The sequence below is a fragment of the Myotis yumanensis genome, unplaced genomic scaffold, assembly GCF_028538775.1.
Source record: "Myotis yumanensis isolate MYYU_CA2020_CCGP unplaced genomic scaffold, mMyoYum1.0.hap1 SCAF_9, whole genome shotgun sequence".
In the NCBI taxonomy this organism is placed as follows: domain Eukaryota; kingdom Metazoa; phylum Chordata; class Mammalia; order Chiroptera; family Vespertilionidae; genus Myotis; species Myotis yumanensis.
Genome location: NW_027223760.1, coordinates 196,873 through 218,193, shown reverse-complemented (window position 1 = coordinate 218,193; position 21,321 = coordinate 196,873). Strand labels below are relative to the sequence as shown.

Below are 21,321 nucleotides of genomic sequence, written 5' to 3'. Positions count from 1 at the left end.
AAAGTCCGCTGACAGGCAGGTGTGGGCGAAGGGACCATCAGCATCCACCACAGGCACTTTGATGTTGGTCACCTGAGCCACCTAGGGCCCATGGGATTTGTGGTGAGATCTCCCACTTCAGCCACCAAACTCTTTCCTGAGATACTTATGCCTAATTTTAGAATGTTCACACAGCTAAGGAGGCACCTGCTCCTGCAGCGCACACCACTCACACCTGCTCTGCACAGCGCAGCCTCTGCACACAGCAACACAGTCGTGACCCGCCAAGGACAAGCTTCAGGATATAAAACATGCTTTTAATAATCTAAGAAGAAAAATATATTCCAAAATAACTGTGTCACAATATTCCAATATTGAGGTCAGTCACGGCATGAAGTAAAGAAACCAGGAAATGGTGCTTCTCATCCAAGCGCCGCTGTGCTGACACCCTGGTTGCGGCCCGTGAGAGCAGAATGGAGCTGAGGACCGGCTCAGACCACTGTCCTGTGCGATGTCACACCGACGAACACGTGAACCAGTGATCGGCTTTAATGCAATTTCCGATCTCCTTACCCCATTTACCTCGCAACCTTTATGGTGACAACATAAGCTTGTCTTTCTTTACAGGCTGGGAAAACACAGAAAACCCACAAAGCTCATGATAGACTATTTCACAATGACCTAACAGCTAACACTGAAAATTTGTATTATATTTTAGAAAAAGTATAATTGTGTTTATGTGCACTATTTCATGAATAAGTTACAACAAGCAATTAAAAAAAAACTTGACATTTTCATGGATGTAAGAAGTTTCAAATTAGGACACTATGATTAATGAACCGTGATAATTCTCTTAATAGTCTATGCAACTTAGATATATAACATTTTTTCTTATAAACACTTCAACCAACTTCTTAATAACACATTTTACAGTTATGAAAGTTAACTTTTTGAATACTTTCTTTCACTGATTATGGATAGAGATATACTAATATTTAATAATCTTTCAGCTTTTCTTTTAAAAAAGAAACAGCGCAAAATAAGTCACTGAGAACTTTTCTTGCAAAGACAAAAATGATTATTTGTCATAAGAATTTAATAAGACTTAGAAGAAAAAATATATATTTCCTTAAACCATTTTTTTCTGAATTCAAACCAGTTTATAGAGATTATAAAAAATAGAGTCTATGTACATGGCACAGTGTGCCTCAGTGACACACAAAACAAGGTAACAACAAAGCATATACACACCTGCCTCCTGGACACAGCCCAGCACAACACCGCAGTGACTACGTCCTATTGTACACAGTGATAACTGCTGAAATACTACAGGAAGCCAGACATACAAAAGTTAACAGTAACATTGGCCAAATATGATTAAAACGTCCACGTTATATAAAACGATAAGCGAAGAACGTGAAGTATAAAAATAGCACTGGTGTGTGGGGAAGGCGCCTTCCGAGCACGCAGGGTGGCAGATACCCAGGGAGCTCCCTGACCAGCGTGGCCTACGTCATCACATGGGGTCTCGTCCCGTCTTCTGTGAGGTCATACCTGAGGGCACAGGAAGCGACAGATAGGTCAGGGTGGCGGCCTTAGTCAGTCAGTCTATCAGCTGTGGCCTGTGAAAGGACACTCACCACTGGGTCCAGCCTTTGGCGAGCTCTTCAGACGCCAGAGCAACCAACACCTGTGGGTAAGGGAGTGTGTCAGAGGTGGGGGGCGTTCCCTCGGACCCGCATCTCTGCCCTCGCCCATCTCCCTGTCTCATCAGCACCGTATGCTCCTTTAGTGTGAGTCTCTCACCTTCCAGTGTGCTTCACCCCAGGATGGTGGGTCCTACCCAAGAGTCTGCCTTATCCACCGTCTAACATTAGGTTATAGGAAACCTCAGGGGAGAGCCTTTGCGGGGACAGAGGCTCATGGCCAGTGAAGGCACTAAAATTGATGTGCACTGGCCACAAATGGCACCTACAATTCAAAACTTCTCTTCCCTAACTTATTTCTGTGTACATTATTAAAGAATGTACATTCTTATGCAACAATTACATGTGGATATGGACAAAGACTAAAAGAAATTCAAAGGGCGCTAGCCAGTTTGGCTCAGCGGATAGCATGTCGGCCTATGGACTAAAGGGTCCCGGATTCGATTCCGGTCAAGGGCACGTGCCTCGGTTGCAGGGTCCTCCTCGGCCTGGGCCCTGGTTGGGGCATGTGCAGGAGGCAACCAATCCATGTGTTTCTCTCCTATCGATATTTCTGTCTTTCCCTCTCTCTCCCACTCTCTCTAAAAATCAATGGAAAAATATCCTCAGGTGAGGATTAAAAAAAAAATTCAAAGAAATAAAGCCAATTATTTGTTAGGAAAAACCACAGCTGGTTAGTCAGGAGGTAGAACTGGAAGAGAATGTGTTCCCTTTGGGTTTGCTTTCACTGTGATACTTGAAAAAATATTTTTAAAATAACCTTCAACTATAAGTTCATGGTATTACTATGACTAATAAGCCAATAACATGAATGAGTAAAAACAACAGAATCAGTTAAAATGTCTTCACAATGTACTGACAACTTAGCTGATGCAATCCTCCTGGTCTACTATCAGCCGCAGAGCACGCTGACCCCGCCTACCTATGTACTATGGTCTACCAGACGCAGGGGTAGGGGCTGAAGTCTCACAGGGGTCTGCTCAGACTTACTTTGCCAAGAAGCCCTTTGTCTTTGGACAGGAAGCCGCCACTGTTCTTCACGGCGACGTCCAGCGTTCTCCGCTGCACTTCCGGTAGCGAGACGCTGAACTCAAAGCTGACAGAGAAAGAGGCCCTTCCCTCAATTTCTCCATCATCTTGCTGCAGTTTCCCGTAACTGAGCATGACACTCCTGCCTACGAGACCACTCCAAATGTCACATTTCTTATTATAAAACAGGGTTCTCGTGCTAGATGTTTGGGGCCTGCATTTCATAAAAACACAAAATCGAAGTATTTTCCAGGGTTTAGAACATAAGAGAAGATTCTGGCCTGCAGCTCCCACGCACAAGGCGGGCAGCTAGGATGTGGGATCACAGATGTTATATTCGACTCAACAGCTAAGGCCAGGCTCCCTCTCCCTAAAGACTAAAGGAGAGCAACTTCTAAGCCTCGTGAGGGGCTGAAGGCAGAGGCCGCAAACTAAAATGCCTTCAGGGAGGCAGGTCCTCGAAGCGGTGTGTGTGGTTTGCATGAGGCAGGGTCTCTGGCAAGGACGTAGCCGGGACGTGGCCAGTGCTGCCATGGAGCCACGGCAGCTAGAGACCCAAAGCTGCACGTGGATCTCAAATTCTTTGCTGCCGCGGAGTAAGAGCACTGACAAATACAAGGTGCCCACATCAGGATTTGGTGTGTTCCTGTCAGTAAAAATATGATGTGTCTAGTACAGTGGTTGGCAAACTGCGGCTTGGCAAACCGCACTCGCGAGCCACATGCGGCTCTTTGGCCCCTTGAGTGTGGCTCTTCCACAAAATACCAACTTCTGCGCATGGGCCACGAAGTTTCAATCGCACTGTACGTGCGCGCTCGCATGTGGTATTTTGTGGAAGAGCCACACTCAAGGGGCCAAAGAGCCGCATGTGGCTCGTGAGCCACAGTTTGCTGACCACGGGTCTAGTACCTTTAAAGGGAAAGTGTAAACTGAATTAGCAGACATCAATACGATGCAATCTTATTTCCCCAAACGCTGGTGGTTTGAGCTACAAGACTGTTGAGTAAGACACCAAACGTGCAGATGGAGACTCTTTAAGTGCCTGAGCACCGCTCAGGAGGGGCCATGTCAGACTGACCACAGAAGCAGATATGAGCCTCTGTTAAGCCAGACCATGAACGAGATTTGCAAATCTGAAACAATTATGCCATTCTTTTCACTTTTAAAATTGTTTTGGAAACTGGTTGTTTTCATAAGAATGTTATATTTTAAGATGTTATAGAGGTTTATTATTTTGAGAAATATATGCATTTTAATATTCTTGGCTTTGATGTATAACTCAGTTCTTTATCTAATCACTCGTCTCGCCATCCATGCTCACAACTTGTCACTTCTGCATGAAATTCAGAGTACTCACGCCTACTAATCTGAGTTTCCACTTCTCAGTGCTAGGTGGGCGCCAATGCTTTGTCACTGGGAGACCCTCCTAACTTACCCCAACACCTGCCCCAGGTGAGTGAAGTCCATACCTCTGATCAAACACGGGGTTCAGTGTTTTCTTTGACACATGTGTTTTTCTCCTCCCTGACCTCCTCTTGTCTGGCAACAAATACATGCGGACGTAGGGGTCAGAGCCGTCTTCAGAGAAGGCAATGAGGTTTCTTGTAAAACAAACCAAAGAACAGCAGGCATTATACTCTAGGAAGATGACAATTAGCATCACATCATACTTTCTACAGCAGGTCCTGGAGGACTGTTGTTCTGTTAAGTTCCCGAGAAAAATATTCCCTCAGTAGAACTGTGTGGAGCTTGCACTGTGTCTTATAAGTTTTCTCCGGGGACTCTGGTTTCCTCCAATATCCCAAAGATGTGCACAGGAGGTGAGTGGCCTAACATGTCTGAGAGAGACAGGTGCAGGCGTGAGTGGCCTGTCTAACGTGTCTGGGTGAGACAGGTGCAGGCGTGAGTGGCCTCTAACGTGTCTGAGTGAGACAGGTGCAGGCGTGAGTGGCCCCCAGATGGAGGGGCATCCTGCTCAGGATTGGTGCCCACCTTGTGCCCTGAGCTGCAAAGAAAGGCAATGTGGTCACTCATGACCTGAAACTGGAATAAGCGGGCTGGGAAATTAATGATCTCACTTGTTTTTATTCATCTTTCTTCAATGTGTGTAGAGCTCACATTTATCTCAATGCTTCCCAGAAGTGTTGTGGGTCTTTGTGGAGAACTCTGGTGATGTTTTAGACCAGCGATAAGCCACAGGAACTGACTGTTGTTTGTATCGATTGTATGCAGCCTCTTCACGTTATCCACTCACTGACAGACTGAGGACCTAGGTAGGGACTGGGCTGGCGTCCTCTAACCCAGCTCCTGTGCTGTGTTTCCCAGTGGTGATCTCAGTAGGAGAACATAGAAGGTGCTGAACACATATGCACTGAGCTGAACTCCACAGCGATACAGTCATGTTCCTAATGTCACTAATTTTATTTTTCTGTCTCTAACAGCTTTTTAAGAATCAAATATTTATATAAACACACTTATATCACAACTACTACAGAGACAGGCAAGTCACATAAGAGAGAAATAGCTCCTGACCATCATCATTAATCACACTGTCATCTCACGTCACACCCCTTCCTGACGGGGGAAAGGCAAGCCAAGCCCCTCGGTGCCCAGGTCTCCTGGAAAGACTACGGCAAAACTGACCATGACCCATCAATTGCTAGGTCCTCTGAATTTATAAGTTTACTCCTAGAAATGTAACCCTCAAAGAACACTTCAATAAAAGAAAATACATTCATTATTGAGTGTACTCATTATTTAGACCATCTAAACACCCACAGCAGGGAGTAGCAACGTACCCACAGTTCCAGGGTGTGTTGCCAAGCAACCCAGTGGTTATGAATGTTTAGGAAGCAATACTGAGAAAGAAGAAGGAATAAACACTGGGCACAGGAGATCCAACTGCGAGCACTGGGAGGCCCCGGAGGGAGGCCCCCAAGGGAGCGCCGCTCACCTGCAGGCATGCACGACCACCACCAGCTTGTTCCTCTGCGAGCTGTGCCGGATTGTCAGCTGAATCTGCCCCAGGGGAGACTGTCCCAGCGTCGTCCCACTGAGGAAACAAAGCGGGAAGTCACAGCTCTGCCCGGACCTTATACTCCCCGAGTCACTGCTCCGACTCGGTAGGAAAGCCAAGCTCACTCATGCAGACTAGAGGACACAAGCGAACCTGAGGACAAATCAACCAGTCAAATCCTACTCAGCTGAGGTTAACATAACTTAATAATTCAAAACTGAGAGCTTTTTCATTTAAGGTCCAAAGTAAAAGGAGACATGGTCGTCTCCTAATTACAAACCCCAATGCTGTGGTCTTTGGGCCTGTCACTGCCCACATCTACGCATCCTTTCTCAGAACCCCATAATCCTGGCTCTGATGTTCACCAACAGGACATCGGTGACATCACAACACCCCCCTCAATTTCTGCTTCTCAAGGTCAAAGCACGGATTCTAAGGTAACCAATGACTGCCTGGCTCAGGGTCCCCCAAGACCAGCTCCGGTGAAAAAATGGTTTCTTATTTAAAATTTTATTTCCTTTTAGAGCAAGAGAAGGGGAGGGACTGATTTCTTTTTTCAAAAATAGTGGAGGTGAGAAGGTGCGAAGGAGACCAGTGCACTGAGTATGTCACAGAAGGTCACACATATGCCTGCGTCCCGACACCAAGAACACATGCTTCACCTCAAAGGCAACTTCCTTCCTTCCACTGAGGGGACAAGACTAACATCTGAAGCTTGTGGTGCCTGCAGACTGTTTTTCCTCCTTATCTAGGAATCACAGGGCTTAAGTAAGAAATCAAAAGCGACGGGGACCAGCAGTGGGTGCTGAGCAAACTGGAACGAATAGAGCCTGCTCCCACCATCGGGCAGCTCAGCTCTGGACCCGCCTTCCTGCCCTGAGGGCAGCAGCACTAGAGCCTCTGCAGTTCAGGGGACCCGCTACCCCATCACCATCTAACCCTTAAGGAGCCGAAGGAGGCCTGGAAAACGGCAGGCTTCCCTCTGAAAGGGTGCCGCCCCTGAGCCCCTTAGCTGCTGAGACACAGCCTCACAGCACATGGGCGTGCGCGGCCTGGGCGAGAGCAAGAGAGCATCTCCTTACTTCTCAAGCTGCCGCAGTCTCTGCCGAAGCTCCTGCGTGGCGATGGGCAGCGATATGTCCGAGGCTATGCTGGGGGTGGGCTCCTTGATGAAGATGTGGCTGGGGGAGCCGGTGGTGCCGCCATGGAGGCTAGAGGCGCTTCTGCCCAGGTCTCGAGGCCCCTGAGGGCTGGTCTCCGCAGGCTGAGCTCTGTCCTCCACGCTGGACTTCGCACCGCCTCCAAGGACTGGAGTGGACGGGGCTGGGCTGCTGTCCCCAGCGCCTGGTGACATGGACACCTGAGACCTGACAGATACTTTTCTCCCTCCTTTGGAAACTGAGGGTCGCTTTACTTGAGCTGAGTGCTGGTGGTCTGGAGACCTGTCTTGCTTTTCGAGGTGGAGTACCTAGAGGTGGAAATAAACAAGTTAAAATCAGTGACACTGGTAATAGCCTGATACATGAACGCTTTAGATCTATTCACTTGCCAATTCATTTAAAACTTAGCATAAAACAATATGGACAATCTGGTCTACCTGTTCACCTGTTCTGTTATTAAAGTAATACGATGTTACAGAAAGCTTTAAAAAACAAAGTTTAAGTGGTCAAAGTATCACTTCTATGTACACATCATTTCTGTGTATTCTCTTCAGCCTCTTCCATTTGCACAAATTTCTGCACAGTTGTGGGTGATGTTATCACTGGAAGAGCCTGAGTTGCTGCCCTGCACCGCCTGGTCCCTCATCCTACCCAGGTGGGCTGGTCCCTCGTCCTACCCAGGTGGAATAGTCTCGCCTCCATCAGCAACCCTGGGGAAGGATGAGAGTCACGACACCTCTAGCCAGCAAAATTACCCCAAATTCCTAGCATCGATGGGGGAGCAGCCCATGCCCTCATTCACTTTGCTAGTTTTTAATATTTACTTTTTTTTTTTAATCCTCACCCGAGGATATTTTTCCATGGATTTGTAGAGAGAGTGGAAGAGAGAGGGAAAGACAGAGAGAAAAACCAATGTGAGAGAAACAAATCAATTGGTTGCCTCTTGCACGAGTCCTGACCACGGCCTAGGCCGGGGAGGACTCTGCAACCGAGGTATGTGCCCTTGACCAGAGTCGAACCCGGGACCTTTAGGTCCATAGGTCGACATTCTATCCACTGAGCCAAACTGGGCTTAATATTTACTTTTAACATACACAACAGTCCACTGAGCAGAGTTAGACTCCATACACTCCTGCATTCTGCGGTCACTGTGACGGCTAGAAGTTTTTTCCTGCTTTTACAAAGTAAAGCTGCAGCAGCCAGCTTCATATTCATGGTCTCCCCACACTGTGCATTTTAACTGAAAGTCCAATTTCCAGGGGCTCTGGCCCCAGGGCTCTGTGACCTACGGCCTGGAGACACTGTCAGGAGAGGCTGTGCCCACCAGGTCCTGACTGGGACCACGGAGCACATTCCACAGCACCCCACACACCAAGTTTGTCTTAATTCCTTAAACAGGTGGTTCTTCATTTTAATTTGCATTTTTAAAATTAGTGAGTTTCAGCATTCTCTCATGTTTGCCAGTTTATTTTTAATATTTCCTTAGGTGCTTACAAATGAATTATTATCTTTTTGGACAAAAAATTTGGGGTAATTTCTATCATCTTGTAGAATTTTATTAAATTCTCTTCTGAATGACTATTGAAGATTTAATCTTAGCAGAAAACTCTGCTGACCCCGATAGCATACTTTCTGGGCCAAAGTCTAAAACGCGGTCAACTGCACCCACCTGCAGGCGAACGGACCCCTGGGCTGCTCAAGCCACCGGGACACTCTGCTTCTGTTGGAAGTCGAGTCCAGGCCTCCATCATCTCCCTGAGCTCCCACATGGGCAGCGTTATCCATGCTCCCCTGTGCCATGTCCACGTCCACCTTGTCCTGAGCCCCGTGGCTGCCACAATGTCCACCTTGTCCTCAGCCCTGTGGCTGTCACCGTGATCACCGTCCACCTTGTCCTGAGCCCTGTGGCTGTCACTGTGATCACCGTGTCCACCTTGTCCTGAGCCCTCTGGCTGTCACCATGATCACCGTCACCTTGTCCTGAGCCCCATGGCTGTCACCGTGATCACCGTGTCCACCTTGTCCTGAGCCCTGTGGCTGTCACCATGATCACCATCCACCTTGTCCTGAGCCCTGTGGCTGTCACTGTGATCACCATCCACCTTGTCCTGAACCCTCTGGCTGTCACTGTGATCACCGTGTCCACCTTGTCCTGAGCCCCGTGGCTGCCACCATGTCCACCTTGTCCTGAACCCCGTGGCGGTCACCGTGATCACCGTCCACCTTGTCCTGAGCCCCATGGCTGTCACTGTGATCACCGTGTCCACCTTGTCCTGAGCCCTCTGGCTGTCACCGTGATCACCGTGTCCACCTTGTCCTGAGCCCTCTGGCTGTCACCGTGATCACCGTGTCCACCTTGTCCTGAGCCCTCTGGCTGTCACCGTGATCACTGTCACCTTGTCCTGAGCCCCGTGGCGGTCACCGTGATCACCGTCCACCTTGTCCTGAGCCCCGGGGCTGTCACCGTGATCACCGTCCACCTTGTCCTGAGCCCCGGGGCTGTCACCGTGATCACCGTCCACCTTGTCCTGAGCCCCGGGGCTGTCACCGTGATCACCATCCACCTTGTCCTGAGCCCCGGGGCTGTCACCGTGATCACCGTCCACCTTGTCCTGAGCTCTGTGGCTGTCACTGTGATCACTGTGTCCACCTTGTCCTGAGCCCTGTGGCTGTCAGCGTGTCTACCTTGTCCTGAGCTCCGTAGCTGTCACTGTGATCACCGTCCACCCTTGTCCTGAGCCCCGTGGCTTTCACCGTGTCCACCTTGTCCTGAGCCCTGTGGCTGTCACCGTGTCTACCTTGTCCTGAGCCCCGTGGCTTTCACCGTGTCCACCTTGTCCTGAGCCCTGTGGCTGTCACCGTGTCTACCTTGTCCTGAGCCCCGTGGCTTTCACCGTGTCCACCTTGTCCTGAGCCCCGTGGCTTTCACCGTGTCCACCTTGTCCTAAGCCCTGTGGCTGTACTGTCCACTGTGGAACAGCACCTGAGAGCTTTGCCATGGTAGCCTGTGCCCGTGCACCCCGTGCTCCCCTGGGAGACTACAGTACCCTGAGGGCGACCTTCATCTTCAGAGTGCTGTTTGGACCTGAATTACTGAGCTGGAATCGCTGGTTCATGGTCATGTCATCGCTGGTGAGCAGACGACTGAGTGGGATCTTCAGGTTCCCCAGGCAACACTGATGTTGTTCATCTTTGACCTGGAAACACACCACAGAACACACTGAGCTCCACGGATAAAGACACAACGTAGAAAGGTCCAAATCCAGTCTTTAAAAACACACTTCAACCATCTCCTTCTAGGCAGTGTTTCCTTAAATGATAACAGAAAACCTCCTTGGGAAGACAGGGCACCTTGGAATGAGTGATGCTACACTGCATCTGCATCACATGTGTCTGTCACTTCCTCATCACACATTTGTGAGCGGAAAAGGCACCATGATTAGGAGTCCATTAGGAGAACCTCTAGTTAAGAGGCAGCAATCTGAACAAACCTGAAGAATAGAAAGAAACGTCTTAAACCCTGTGAAAATGATGACCATGCACATTTGTATAATGTGTCAAGTTTGACTGATGACACTTGTTTATGAAGAAAAATTTCTCTGTGTCTTTTAAGCCTTCTCTATTCAAAATCTACACATTTGTTTAGAACAGGGGTCCTCAAACTACGGCCCGCCAGCCACATGCAAATACAAATATTGTATTTGTTCCCATTTTGTTTTTTTACTTCAAAATAAGATATGTGCAGTGTGCATAGGAATTTGTTCATAGTTTTTTTAAAAATTATAGTCCGACCCTCCTACGGTCTGAGGGACAGTGAACTGGCCCCCTGTTTAAAAAGTTTGAGGACCCCTGGTTTAGAAAATTTATAGTATCTCCTTTAAATGCAGGGCAACTCCTGCCTCCTGAGCGATACTCTGCGGCATGACCTCTGCAACAGGAATGGCTCCTGTTAGACTGCTGTCACACAAAACAGTTCATAACCAAACAGAGGAAGAGCTTTCACAGGCTACATGAGATGGTCAAAGAAGTTATCTAAGATGAAAACCTAGATGCCTGATTGCTAATTTCTTTATAACCTGTAATCCAAAAGCTTTTTTATTTTTTAAATGTGTTCTTATTGATTTTTATAGAGAAAGGAAAAGGGGGAGAGAGAAACATTGACTTGTTGCCTACTACATGCACCCCAACTGGGGATTGATCCCGTAACCTGGGCATGTGCTCTGACCAGGAATCAAACCGGTGACCTTTCGGTGTATGGGATGATGCCCAATCAACTGAACCACACTGGTCAAGGCTAAAAGCATTTTTAAAAGAAATAACTGTGGCCTGGCTGGTGTGGCTCAGTGGTTGAGCGTTGAGCTATGAATCAGGAGGTCATGGTTTGATTCTTGGGGCAAATACCTAGGTTGCAGGCTCAATCCCTAGTAAGGGGCATGCAGGAGGCAGCCAATCAATGATTCTCTCTTATCATTGATGTTTCCACCTCTCTCTCCCTTCCTCTCTGAAATCAATAAAAATAGTTTTTAAAAAAGAAATAATTGTGATGTTGTTTACTGAACTTTAAAAGCTATTTTTTAAAATTCAAGATCCAGTAAATACAGATTGTTTTAAGCATGGTGCAACTTATGAAGGAAAAAGGAGCTAAACAAATACAAAAATTAGCTAGACAGATACATGTTGTATAAAAGGGAATGTGGCCCTAGCTGGTTTGGCTCAGTGGATGGACTGAAGGGTCCTGGGTTCGATTCCGGTCAAGGGCACATGCCTGGGTTGCGGGCTAGATCCCCAGTAAGGGGCGTGCAGGAGGCAGCCGATCCATGATTCTCTCTTATTACTAATGTTTCTCTCTCTCTCTCCGGCTCTTCCTTTCTCTCTGAAATCAATAAAAACATAACAAAAATAAATAAAACCTCTCCTCTATAAAAAAAAAGGGGGGGAATTTGAAAACATAAAACACGCAGAGAACAATGAACACGGCAGTGACCAGGCACTCTGTGGGGGAGACGTGAGGCCCCCAGGGCAGGACATGACCCTCGGGCCTCAGGTCTCAGGGGCTGAGGAACCCATCAGAGCAGCACAAGAGAAAGAGCAAACAAAGGCCCTTAAACTTCTCAAAGCCTGAATGTTGGGAAGGAGGCCTTGCAAAAAGAAACATGGGAACCAGCATAGCTGAGTCTGGATATCTGTACGCCTGCCCCTGGGATGACCGTGCAAGCTGTGTGACCCACTGTCCTTTATGCTAAGGTGAGGTGAGAGGAGGACTGACACAGCCCTGGACTGCAGGCGGAATCCAAGGGGCACCCGCCCGCTCCTCCTGAGGATGTCATTTGCCTGGAGGTTATTTCTGCTTTGGCATGATGGAGCAACAGGAACCGATTTACCATCCCACCTCCGCTTAAAAACAAGTGAGGTGAGCCTGACAACTGACCTGGTCACTGCCTAGAGAGTCCAGGCCATGGTGCCGGGATGGGGATCCCACAGAGGCCAGCGGTCCCCCTGTGTTGAGGACACAGGGAGAAGCAGTCAAAGAGCAGGAGGTGCCAGAGAGGGGGGAGCCCCAGAGAGCTGGAGGCCCCGAGGACCCCTGCATCTCAGCCAATGGGCACATGCGAGGGAGCAACCACAGAAGGACGCAAGCCCAGGAGGAGCAGAGGACAATCCCAGAGCACATGGGGCTGCAGAAAACCTGGTAACGTGTGGGGCATCAGATTAGGGCACCCAGATCCCAAGGCTAGAGGCTGTCGGGCTGCCTAATAAAGCTCCAAGTATTCCCAAGTACCTTCCCTCCAAATGAGAATAGAGCTCCAAAATATTTAAAGACACACTAATCCCGCACGCAAACATGTACAATTACCAGGCAACCAAAGAAGCAGTCATATCTGATCCACAGATCCAGCAACCACACAGACAATGGTATTGTGACATGCACAGAAGCTGTCACACCCAGGCTACACACACGCAGGAAGGCAGAGGAAAGACATGGAAAACTAAAGATCCAAACTCAGCTTCTAAGATGAACATCGGGAAGGCCAAAATACACAGAATGGGACTGACAGATGAGACATTTGAGGGGAAAAATGGGAGAAGGAATGTTCAGGCTCCTCATCAGAAACAATGTAAGAGGGAAGAAAGTGGAAGAAAAAAACAGGTAGCCAAAATGCTGTATCTTGTGAAAATATGAAGGCGAAACAGACTTTCCAGACACACAAGAACTGGAAGAACCCATTGGCTGGCCCTGCAGGAGCAGTGAAAAGGCCCTGGGTAGAAGGGAGATTGCTTCTGCTGGAACAGAGTAAGAACCTGAGTGGTAAATATGTGGCTAAATAGGAAAAACTACTTTCTAGATTTCTAGAAAGCTCTTTAAAATATAATTGACTGTTTAAGGCAAAAATAATAAAATATATTCTGGGAGAGTGGAAACAGAAGCATGCCCTGGAAGGGTCTTGTACCTTTGGAGGCCAGTGTGCGGAACAGAGGGACCGGAACCCTAGAGCAATCACTAGTACACGCAACACCACGCACAGAGCTACAGCTGATAAACCAAAAAGGAGGTAAAGTGCAGTTATACAAAATGCTCACTCCCAAAGAAATCAGATTAAAAAAGCCAAAGATAACAAATGAGCAAATAGCATGGTAGCAGATTTAAATCCAACCACATCAACAATAACTGTATGCTGTCTATAAGACATCACCTTTAAATATAAATTACAAATAGGTTTAAAAAAGATGAAAAAAGTAAGCATGTTAACTTCAATAAAAAGAAAGATGGGATAGCTATACTAATATCAAGCAGTCGATTACAGAGTAAAGAATATCATTTAATTGAACCGTAAAGGAAATTTTTATAATGATAAAGGAATCAACTCGTCAGGTGGGCATTATAATTCTGCACAGACTCTTGGAAAAATAAAGAGGAGAGAAAACCTCCCAAGTCTTTCTACAATCATCATTCTGATCCACAAGCTGGAGAAACAAAATTATAGATCAGTGTCCTTCTGGACTCAGGTGCAAAAATTCTTAACAAAATTTTAGCAAATTAAATAGAATCCATAAGAAGGATACAACGTGATGGCCAAGTGAACTCATCCCCTAATAAAGGTTTGCTTGTGAGGTTCCCTAATGCTAAATCTTGAAAACCAAATAAAGGTGTGCATTATTTAACGTCTGAAAGTCACCGTATTTACAAACTTGGAAACGCTAGATGACACCTCAGCAGTTTTATCAGAGAAGCCTCTGATAAAATTCCACGTTCACTATGACAAAACTCTCAGCAATCTAGTGGCAGGAGAGGGAAACGCCCTCAAACTTCAGGCTTCATGCTGAAGGTCTAAGGCTCCCCTGGACCCGAGGAGGCAGAGGGGGCTCCTCACACGGAGGCCCGAGGCCGGAAGGGCAAGGCAAGACAAGGGAGGCAGAGGCAGCGGGTTGGAAACACAGCAGCAGACGTGTCTTTCTTAGCAGACGACAAGACTCCCTGTGTAGAAGGCAATCCTGAAGTGTCCTCAAAAGCACTACGGAACTAATAAGTTCAGCACGACTGACAATATGATGCCAACGTACAAAATCAACTGCATTTCTAGATACCAGTAACATTCAATCAACAGTCTAAAGTTAAAAAAAAATTACTGATTATGGTGATGGATCCATAAATTATACACTTTAAATATGTGCAGTTCATTGCATGTTAATTATATTTCAATAAATCTTTTAAGAATGCAAATAAAATACCTCAACTTCAAGGTCCTGGCGCTTCGGATTGTGAATGAAGAAAGTGAAGTTTTCCTCCCACACAGGTTCATTGGTTTTGTACCGAATCTGAAAGAAATATCCCCCAATCAGCTCTTAGCTCTGTGGCTCCTGTCTGTGTTTATCAGGTTATGTGTTTGGAAGCCAGGGAGGACTTTAATTAATTCCAAGACACATACTTACTGCGCATGTGCTGTTAGGTATCAGTTGTGGGAAGTACTCAAAAGACAGTCCCCAGCTTTTAGAGTGTGCCGGGCAGCGCCCCAAAGCCCCAAGCCGGGTGCCCTCCCGGTGGCAAAGGCCTCCCTGTGTGGCTTGGCCCTCCTTGGGTTCCCGTGGGCTGCGCAGCTCTGCATTCAGGAAGCTTCTCTAACTAACTGTGAGCAGGTGAGTGTGAACAAAGGCCTGTAACTTTAAACAGTTCCTGAAATGCTTCTCTCGCATCAGGAAAGTGGGACCTACTGCAGCAACGAAGGCCTTACCTTGCTCTCCTGGGCCTTGTGACCAACCGACATCTGCACCAGAGGGTTGGGGTTGCTGTTTATTTTCTTCCCAGACTATCCAAAAACAAAAAAGACAAAATCAGTAACAAATACCCTGAAAGAGGCTGTTGATCATGAAACGATTGGCTACACTAACAGTCATTGCTATTTGCTTCTGAGACTGCAGTTTACAGGGACTATCTGGGAGTAACTGGGAAAGAATCACTAAGCACAACCCAAACCATAACTGTATCCACCATAAAATATACCAGAAGTTCTATTTACATATACTTTTTAAGTGTTAAGTCTTTTAGTTTTAGAGCAAACTACTTTGAAAACATGAAATTTTCTGACTATCTTTATTGATAATTCCAGCTCTCAAAACTTATTTGACCGGGATAACAAAATAAATAAAGTGAAATTAATGAATACAAAAACATGAGCAAGGACAAATGTAAGAGTATATAATCCAGCCCGGCCAGTGTGGCTCAGTGGTTGAACGTTGACCTATGTATGAATCTAGAGGCCACAGTTTGATTCCCAGTCAGGGCACCTGCCCAGGTTTCGGGCTTGATTCCCAGTGTGGGGCATGCAAGAGGAGGCAGCTGATCAATGATTCTCTCTCATCATTGATGTTTCTATCTCTCTCCTCCTCTCTGAAACCAATAAAAATAGATATTTTTTAAAAAGAGTATATAGCCCTAGCCAGTTTAGCTCAGTGCATAGAGTGTTGGCCTGTGGACTGAAGGGTCCTGGGTTTGATTCTGGTCAAGGGCACAATGCCCAGGTTGCAAGCTTGATCCCCAGTGAGGGACATGCAGGAGGCAGCCTATCAATGATTCTCTCTCATCATTGATGTTTCTATCTCTCTCTCCCTCTTCCTTCCTCTCTGAAATCAACAAAAATATATATTTTTTAAAAAAGTATATAATGCAGAACAGTTCTCTAGTTGGAATAATAAAAATACTACAAAGTGTCAGAAACATGTTTTCACATTTTAAACTTAGTATCTTCTGTTCAAACATGTAGCTATCAGATATCAAGTCTCACTGGCCAGCGCCTAAGTAATTCTGACTGGAAGAATAAACAGCAATCTAGAATTGCATTAAATTAAGCAGTATGAATATAATTTTAAAAATTGTAAGAAGCATATATTTTAGCTGATAGAAGAAGACATAGTAAAACACAACTATATGGGACATGAGGTTTATTTATAACTTAGTCTCACAGAAGATTCAATTAAATATCTGTTAGTGGAAATTAATTAGATCACAAAAATGTTTTTAGTTAAACAATTTTAAAGTCAATCCACAACACTGCAGCAAAGATAAAAATAAGCATCAAATTCATGATTATTGGAATAAAATATTACTAGCCCACACCTACTGCGATAATCTATTTTCTGGTTCATCTTTTTGATGTGAATGAATTCTGTAAAACGAAATAAATACTGTTAAACAATTCAAAAGCTACAGGCTACTGTGGCAGAGACACCGCTTGCCCCCTAAGTCCATTTTCCCTCTTCCCTGGACGATAGAACCCTGGCATGTGAGCTGTGCCCAGGCCTCTGCAAACAAAGCTTCTATTTCTGAACCTCCCTTGCAGTCAGGTGTGGCAGGTGCAGTCTGGCCTGAAAAGGAGAGGCATCTCCCGCCCCTTCCCAGGGACCCCCTTTTGGATGGAGGTAGCGAGCAGGCAGAGCCCCAGCCAGATTCTGGGATGCTGGAGGGAAGTTACCTCTGTCTTGCTGAAACTACAACTTCTCCTGAATCTGACTCAGAAGCTGACTGTATTTAACTAAAATACTTACTTCATCTTTGAAAAAGTAGCCATTCATTCCTAAAAACATATAATATTTATAAGACTTTTTTTTGACTTTCTACTTTGAAAGCAACGAAACTCACAATTGCTGACTTTATGTGCCTGCTTTTGGGAAAATCGAGGTGCTGGGGGAATGGCTACTTCCTTGGCCCACTTAGCTTGCTTCCGTTTTCCTTCTGTGCGTGCATGTGTGTGACATGGTGGAAATCTGTGTATCCTAAGCCTAAAAAGTCTTTAATAAGTATGAAATAAACACTAACAAACCTTTATTGACATGTTTTCTTTCTTTGTGGTACGTAAAGTAATGATGTATCTTAAAATAAATGACATTTTAGATCCCAAATCACTAAGTTTTCTACTATGATTCCACATTCGGCACAACTCAGAGACACAGATATCATGACACTAAGTCACGACTTCCCTGAACTTATAGCTCAATTCCTTACCCCTTGATTAGTGAGAACCACAGTTCATCTAGTTGAACCCTGGTTCTCAGTTCTATAAAATGGGCATGATACCATTTCCAGAAGCTAGCTGTTAGGCGTAAATGAGGTGAAGTAATAACAATTAAAATGAACATATTGGACTAGCTGCATGGAATCCCTTCCATGCATGATCTCATTTAACGTACTCACTACTCCAGCAAAGAAGACACTGTCACTTCCGTCCTATAAATTATTAATTCATGCTGGACTCCAACCCAAGCCGTCTTCAGTTCTCAGCTTTGTTCCAACCATAACACAGAAATGGGAGGAAAGCCTGTTGATACACTCCTTACAGTGTTTTAGGGGCAGTATTTCAACTACTGCAAACAAGGTGCAGCAAGGACTTCATAAACGCTACATCAAAGCAGGCTTTATCTGCCCTGGCCAGCCTGGCTCAGTGGATAGAGCATCGACCTGTGGACCGAAGGGTCCCAGGTTTGACTCCGGTCAAGGGCACGTACCTCGGTTGCAGGCTCCTCCCCAGCCTGGGCCCTGGTCAGGGCACGTGTATAGGAGGCAAGCAATCGATGTGTTTCTCTCATATCGGTATTTCTCTGTCTTTCCCTCTCTCTTCCACTCTCTCTAAAAATCAGTGGAAAAATACCCTCGGGTGAGGATCAAAAAACAAAACAAAACAGGCTTTATTAGTGTTTCCCACTTTTGAAATTTAACTTATCCTCCAGATGAAACTGATTTAAAAACATTCCTGGTTCCTTTATATGGAATTTTCTTAAAATAATTACATTTAAACTCTCCCCTAAATATTTAAGTCTAGAATGTTCAAAGAAATCAAAGAAAAAATAATAAAACATCGTAAGTCATAGAAAACTTTAACAATTTAGCCAGAAAATACATGTTCCTGGTGTTTTAGGGAGTGGAGCTCAGTTTTCAATATCCATCACTGAATGAAATGTAAAGCTTCCCCAAAGACCTGGCCCCGTGCCACAGCGCCGGAAGCTCTCAGGTCACCAGCGGAGCCGGCCTGACTCAGCATATTGGAAGAGGTGATGTGTAAACAGACAGCCACGGTGACAAGGGGCACCTGCCAAGCAGGTCTGAAGACTGGGTAAGATTTTAGACAGAACTTCTAGTTCATCATTTTCACAAATTCAAATCCAACTGAAACAGGTCATTTAAAACCACCTTAGATATTGCTACCTAAGGTCAACAAGACGATGTCTAATTTATCATACTGGAACTTTATAAAATTTTTCTTCAGAGCTGACTTAAATTCTCTACTAATTCTTGGTCAACAAAAGTAGGCTCTCTCTAACGACCACTAATTACTAATTAGTAATACACCACTAGGGTTGAAGCATCATCTCTTTCAATATGTCTTCATGAACTTTCAAAGGGAAGCCATTTGTTTACCTTTAAAGCTTTCTGAACTGCAGTCTTCTTCAAGACACCGGGGTTAAACCCTAACGGGTTACTCTTTCCCGCAGAAGATGAACACACCAAGGGTTAATCAAACATGCAATGAGGAGATTATGTAAGGTTAACGACATGAAAACTTATGCAAACGAACAAAAAAAAATCTTTAAACAAAAAACACCAGCAAGAATTACACAGAAACATTAAAAAAAACCATTTGTAAAATTTTTCTGTATGCTCACGATTTTATCTTAGAAGGAACCTTTAATCTGTCAGCATCAAACCTATGTGCTTCTCCTCTGTGGTTACTACTCCTCTGAACTTCGGGATTGAAAAATCCAAGTGCTACTTTAAGGAAGGGTTCTATTTACTATCCTTTGCTTGAATGAACCCCTAAAATATCTATAATTAGGTTTTATCTAAATATCAACCAACGGGCCATAGATGCCCAGATTACTCTCAAGCCAAATTCTATCCTATCAGAGCAGCTGCCACATTTCTCCTTTCTCTGTGCCGGCCCACAGCAGAGATGGGCCTTCTCTGCTTCGCCTCTCCTTCCTTCCCAAGTATAAACTGGGAGGCAGCTTAGCTCATCAAGTTTCTCCTGGCTTTAAAGTTTTGATGTCCTGCTTTTATTAAATCTTAGTCTGTAAATTCATTACTTTCTGGCCCTCAAAAGGACAAGACTGAGCTGTTTTGCAAGCTCCTTCAAAGACTAACATGTAAGATTAAAAATTTTATCATTTTCATTGTAATTAACTTTAAATGACAAACTGAATTTTATTATTTTTTTTATAAAGAGTAGATTTTATAATGAAGAAATGGGACTGTGGCAGGCTGGGCCGGGCAAGGAGGTCGAGCATCTGGCCAAGAGGAATGAATGGGACGTGAAAGCCAGCCTCGGCCGGGCGGCCAGCTGCTCAGCATTAGGGCGCTGGACCCACCAGGTGCATCTCCGAGGGGAGTCTGGACAGGTGAGGCTGGGAACCACCGGCCTGAGGTGTGAGGGATGACAAGAACCTCCCTGAAGTTCTCTAGGCAGTGGGCTGTGTACAAAATGTACACATCACTCTAACCTGCATCCATGTCGGCAAAGCGGGGCCAGAGGTGAGGGGTGGGGTAGGGTGGGGGACAGTGGAGTAGTGTGAGGTCGTGGAAGCCGCACAGGCCTGGGGGTGACACAGGCCGGATCGTCCAGGTGCACTAGGCAGGGGCCCAGCATGAGGCCTCCAGACATGACGGCACCTTCCACTTGGGCCACTCATCTTAAACGGGGCAGCACTGCCACCTGTGCCCGTTAGTGAGTAAGCACAGCATCAAACCCCCACCCCCACCCCCTGGCTCCACCTTACAGCTGGCCTTCTCCCAGGCAGTGGGCATGAGCGTGAACGCCATCTCAGGTAAACCCCGCCCACAGCCGAGTGAGAGGCCCCTTCACACTAGGACGGAGCGCAGGGAGGGCACATGCCAGCTCAGCCCCCAGCTCTGCCACTCAGCAGCCAGGACCCTGGCTCTCACCTCAGTCCCTCAGCTCCCTGCTGTCTCCTACCTGAGACTAAGGGAGCGGTGCACGTAGAACCCCTGGAAAGTGCTGTGCAGACACGAGTTATCAGGAAGCCAAAGGTCTAGAGGGGACCCCCAGGCGTCAGAGGGCACCATGGCGTCCCTCTGAAATTGCAGCCCAGGACTTGACCAAAAGGAGGAGAGCAGAGTTCCAGTCAGCAATGGAAGGGCCATCTCGTCTGGACACAGTCCTGTTGCTCTAGAGCTTCCACAGGGGGTCATGAGTGGTAATCACTTACTCGTGGAAATTAAGAGTGTTCTGAGCAGGTAGAAGGTAGGACTGAGAAGGGCAGGTAGCTAAGGCCTTTCCTAGAAACAGGAAAGGGCTCAGGCATGAGGGAAATTGAGAAAACACAGATCCAACTTCATAGTGAAAACCAATGGGTCTAAAAATACAATCACTTTGTTCAAATTTAGTTCACAGAGCACCCTGTGAACGCCAACATTGGAATCACAAAGCAGAGCATGTGGTTGTGACAATGGAGGAGGAAAGCAGTGTTGATGACGGAGCAGGGTCACAGCAGAACCTGACAAAGCGACTAGAGCCCTGACGCAGGGCAGAACGTTTCCAGAATGAAAAGACGTAAGCACAGGCCGCTGGTGGAGGCGCTGCCATCACGCAGCCAGCCATGCAGCTGTCCTGGAGCACTGCCACAGAAAACTCTGTTACTCAAGAGTGGTGCAAAATAGATGCCATGAGCACCACCGTGGGTCACAGTGCAGGTGGAGGGGCGCATACTGTCGGGGTGCCTGAACCTCGCCCACCCCTTGAGGTCCTGACTTTCCTCCTCTATGACCTAGGACAGTGATGGCGAACCTATGACACGCGTGTCAGAGGTGACACGCAAACTCATTTTTTTGGTTGATTTTTCTTTGTTAAATGGCATTTAAATATATAAAATAAATATCAAAAATATAAATCTTTGTTTTACTATGGTTGCAAATATCAAAAAATTTCTA

General features: G+C 46.3%; 1 protein-coding gene across 3 annotated transcripts in view; it reads right to left on the bottom strand.

The window, feature by feature from the left end:
- Window positions 1-275: 275 nt before the first annotated feature.
- Window positions 276-21,321, bottom strand: part of ESYT2 (extended synaptotagmin 2) — a 78,860-nt gene continuing 57,814 nt past the window's right edge. The window contains exons 14-24 of one of the 3 annotated variants that reach the window (XR_011472589.1): window positions 18,796-18,858; window positions 15,119-15,193; window positions 14,619-14,705; window positions 9,938-10,087; window positions 6,813-7,198; window positions 5,668-5,766; window positions 4,184-4,315; window positions 2,676-2,781; window positions 1,620-1,669; window positions 1,231-1,533; window positions 276-607 (exon numbers count right to left, since the gene is read on the bottom strand). Coding sequence is in view for 2 of the 3 variants with exons in the window: in XM_070423551.1 (XP_070279652.1) it covers window positions 1,488-1,533; window positions 1,620-1,669; window positions 2,676-2,781; window positions 4,184-4,315; window positions 5,668-5,766; window positions 6,813-7,198; window positions 9,938-10,087; window positions 14,619-14,705; window positions 15,119-15,193; window positions 18,796-18,858 (1,194 nt within the window). In the remaining variant the exon portion in view is untranslated. Of the gene's footprint in view, window positions 1,534-1,619; window positions 1,670-2,675; window positions 2,782-4,183; window positions 4,316-5,667; window positions 5,767-6,812; window positions 7,199-9,937; window positions 10,088-14,618; window positions 14,706-15,118; window positions 15,194-18,795; window positions 18,859-21,321 lie in introns of all 3 variants that reach the window. The other 2 variants (XM_070423551.1, XM_070423552.1) reach the window with 2 other exon arrangements.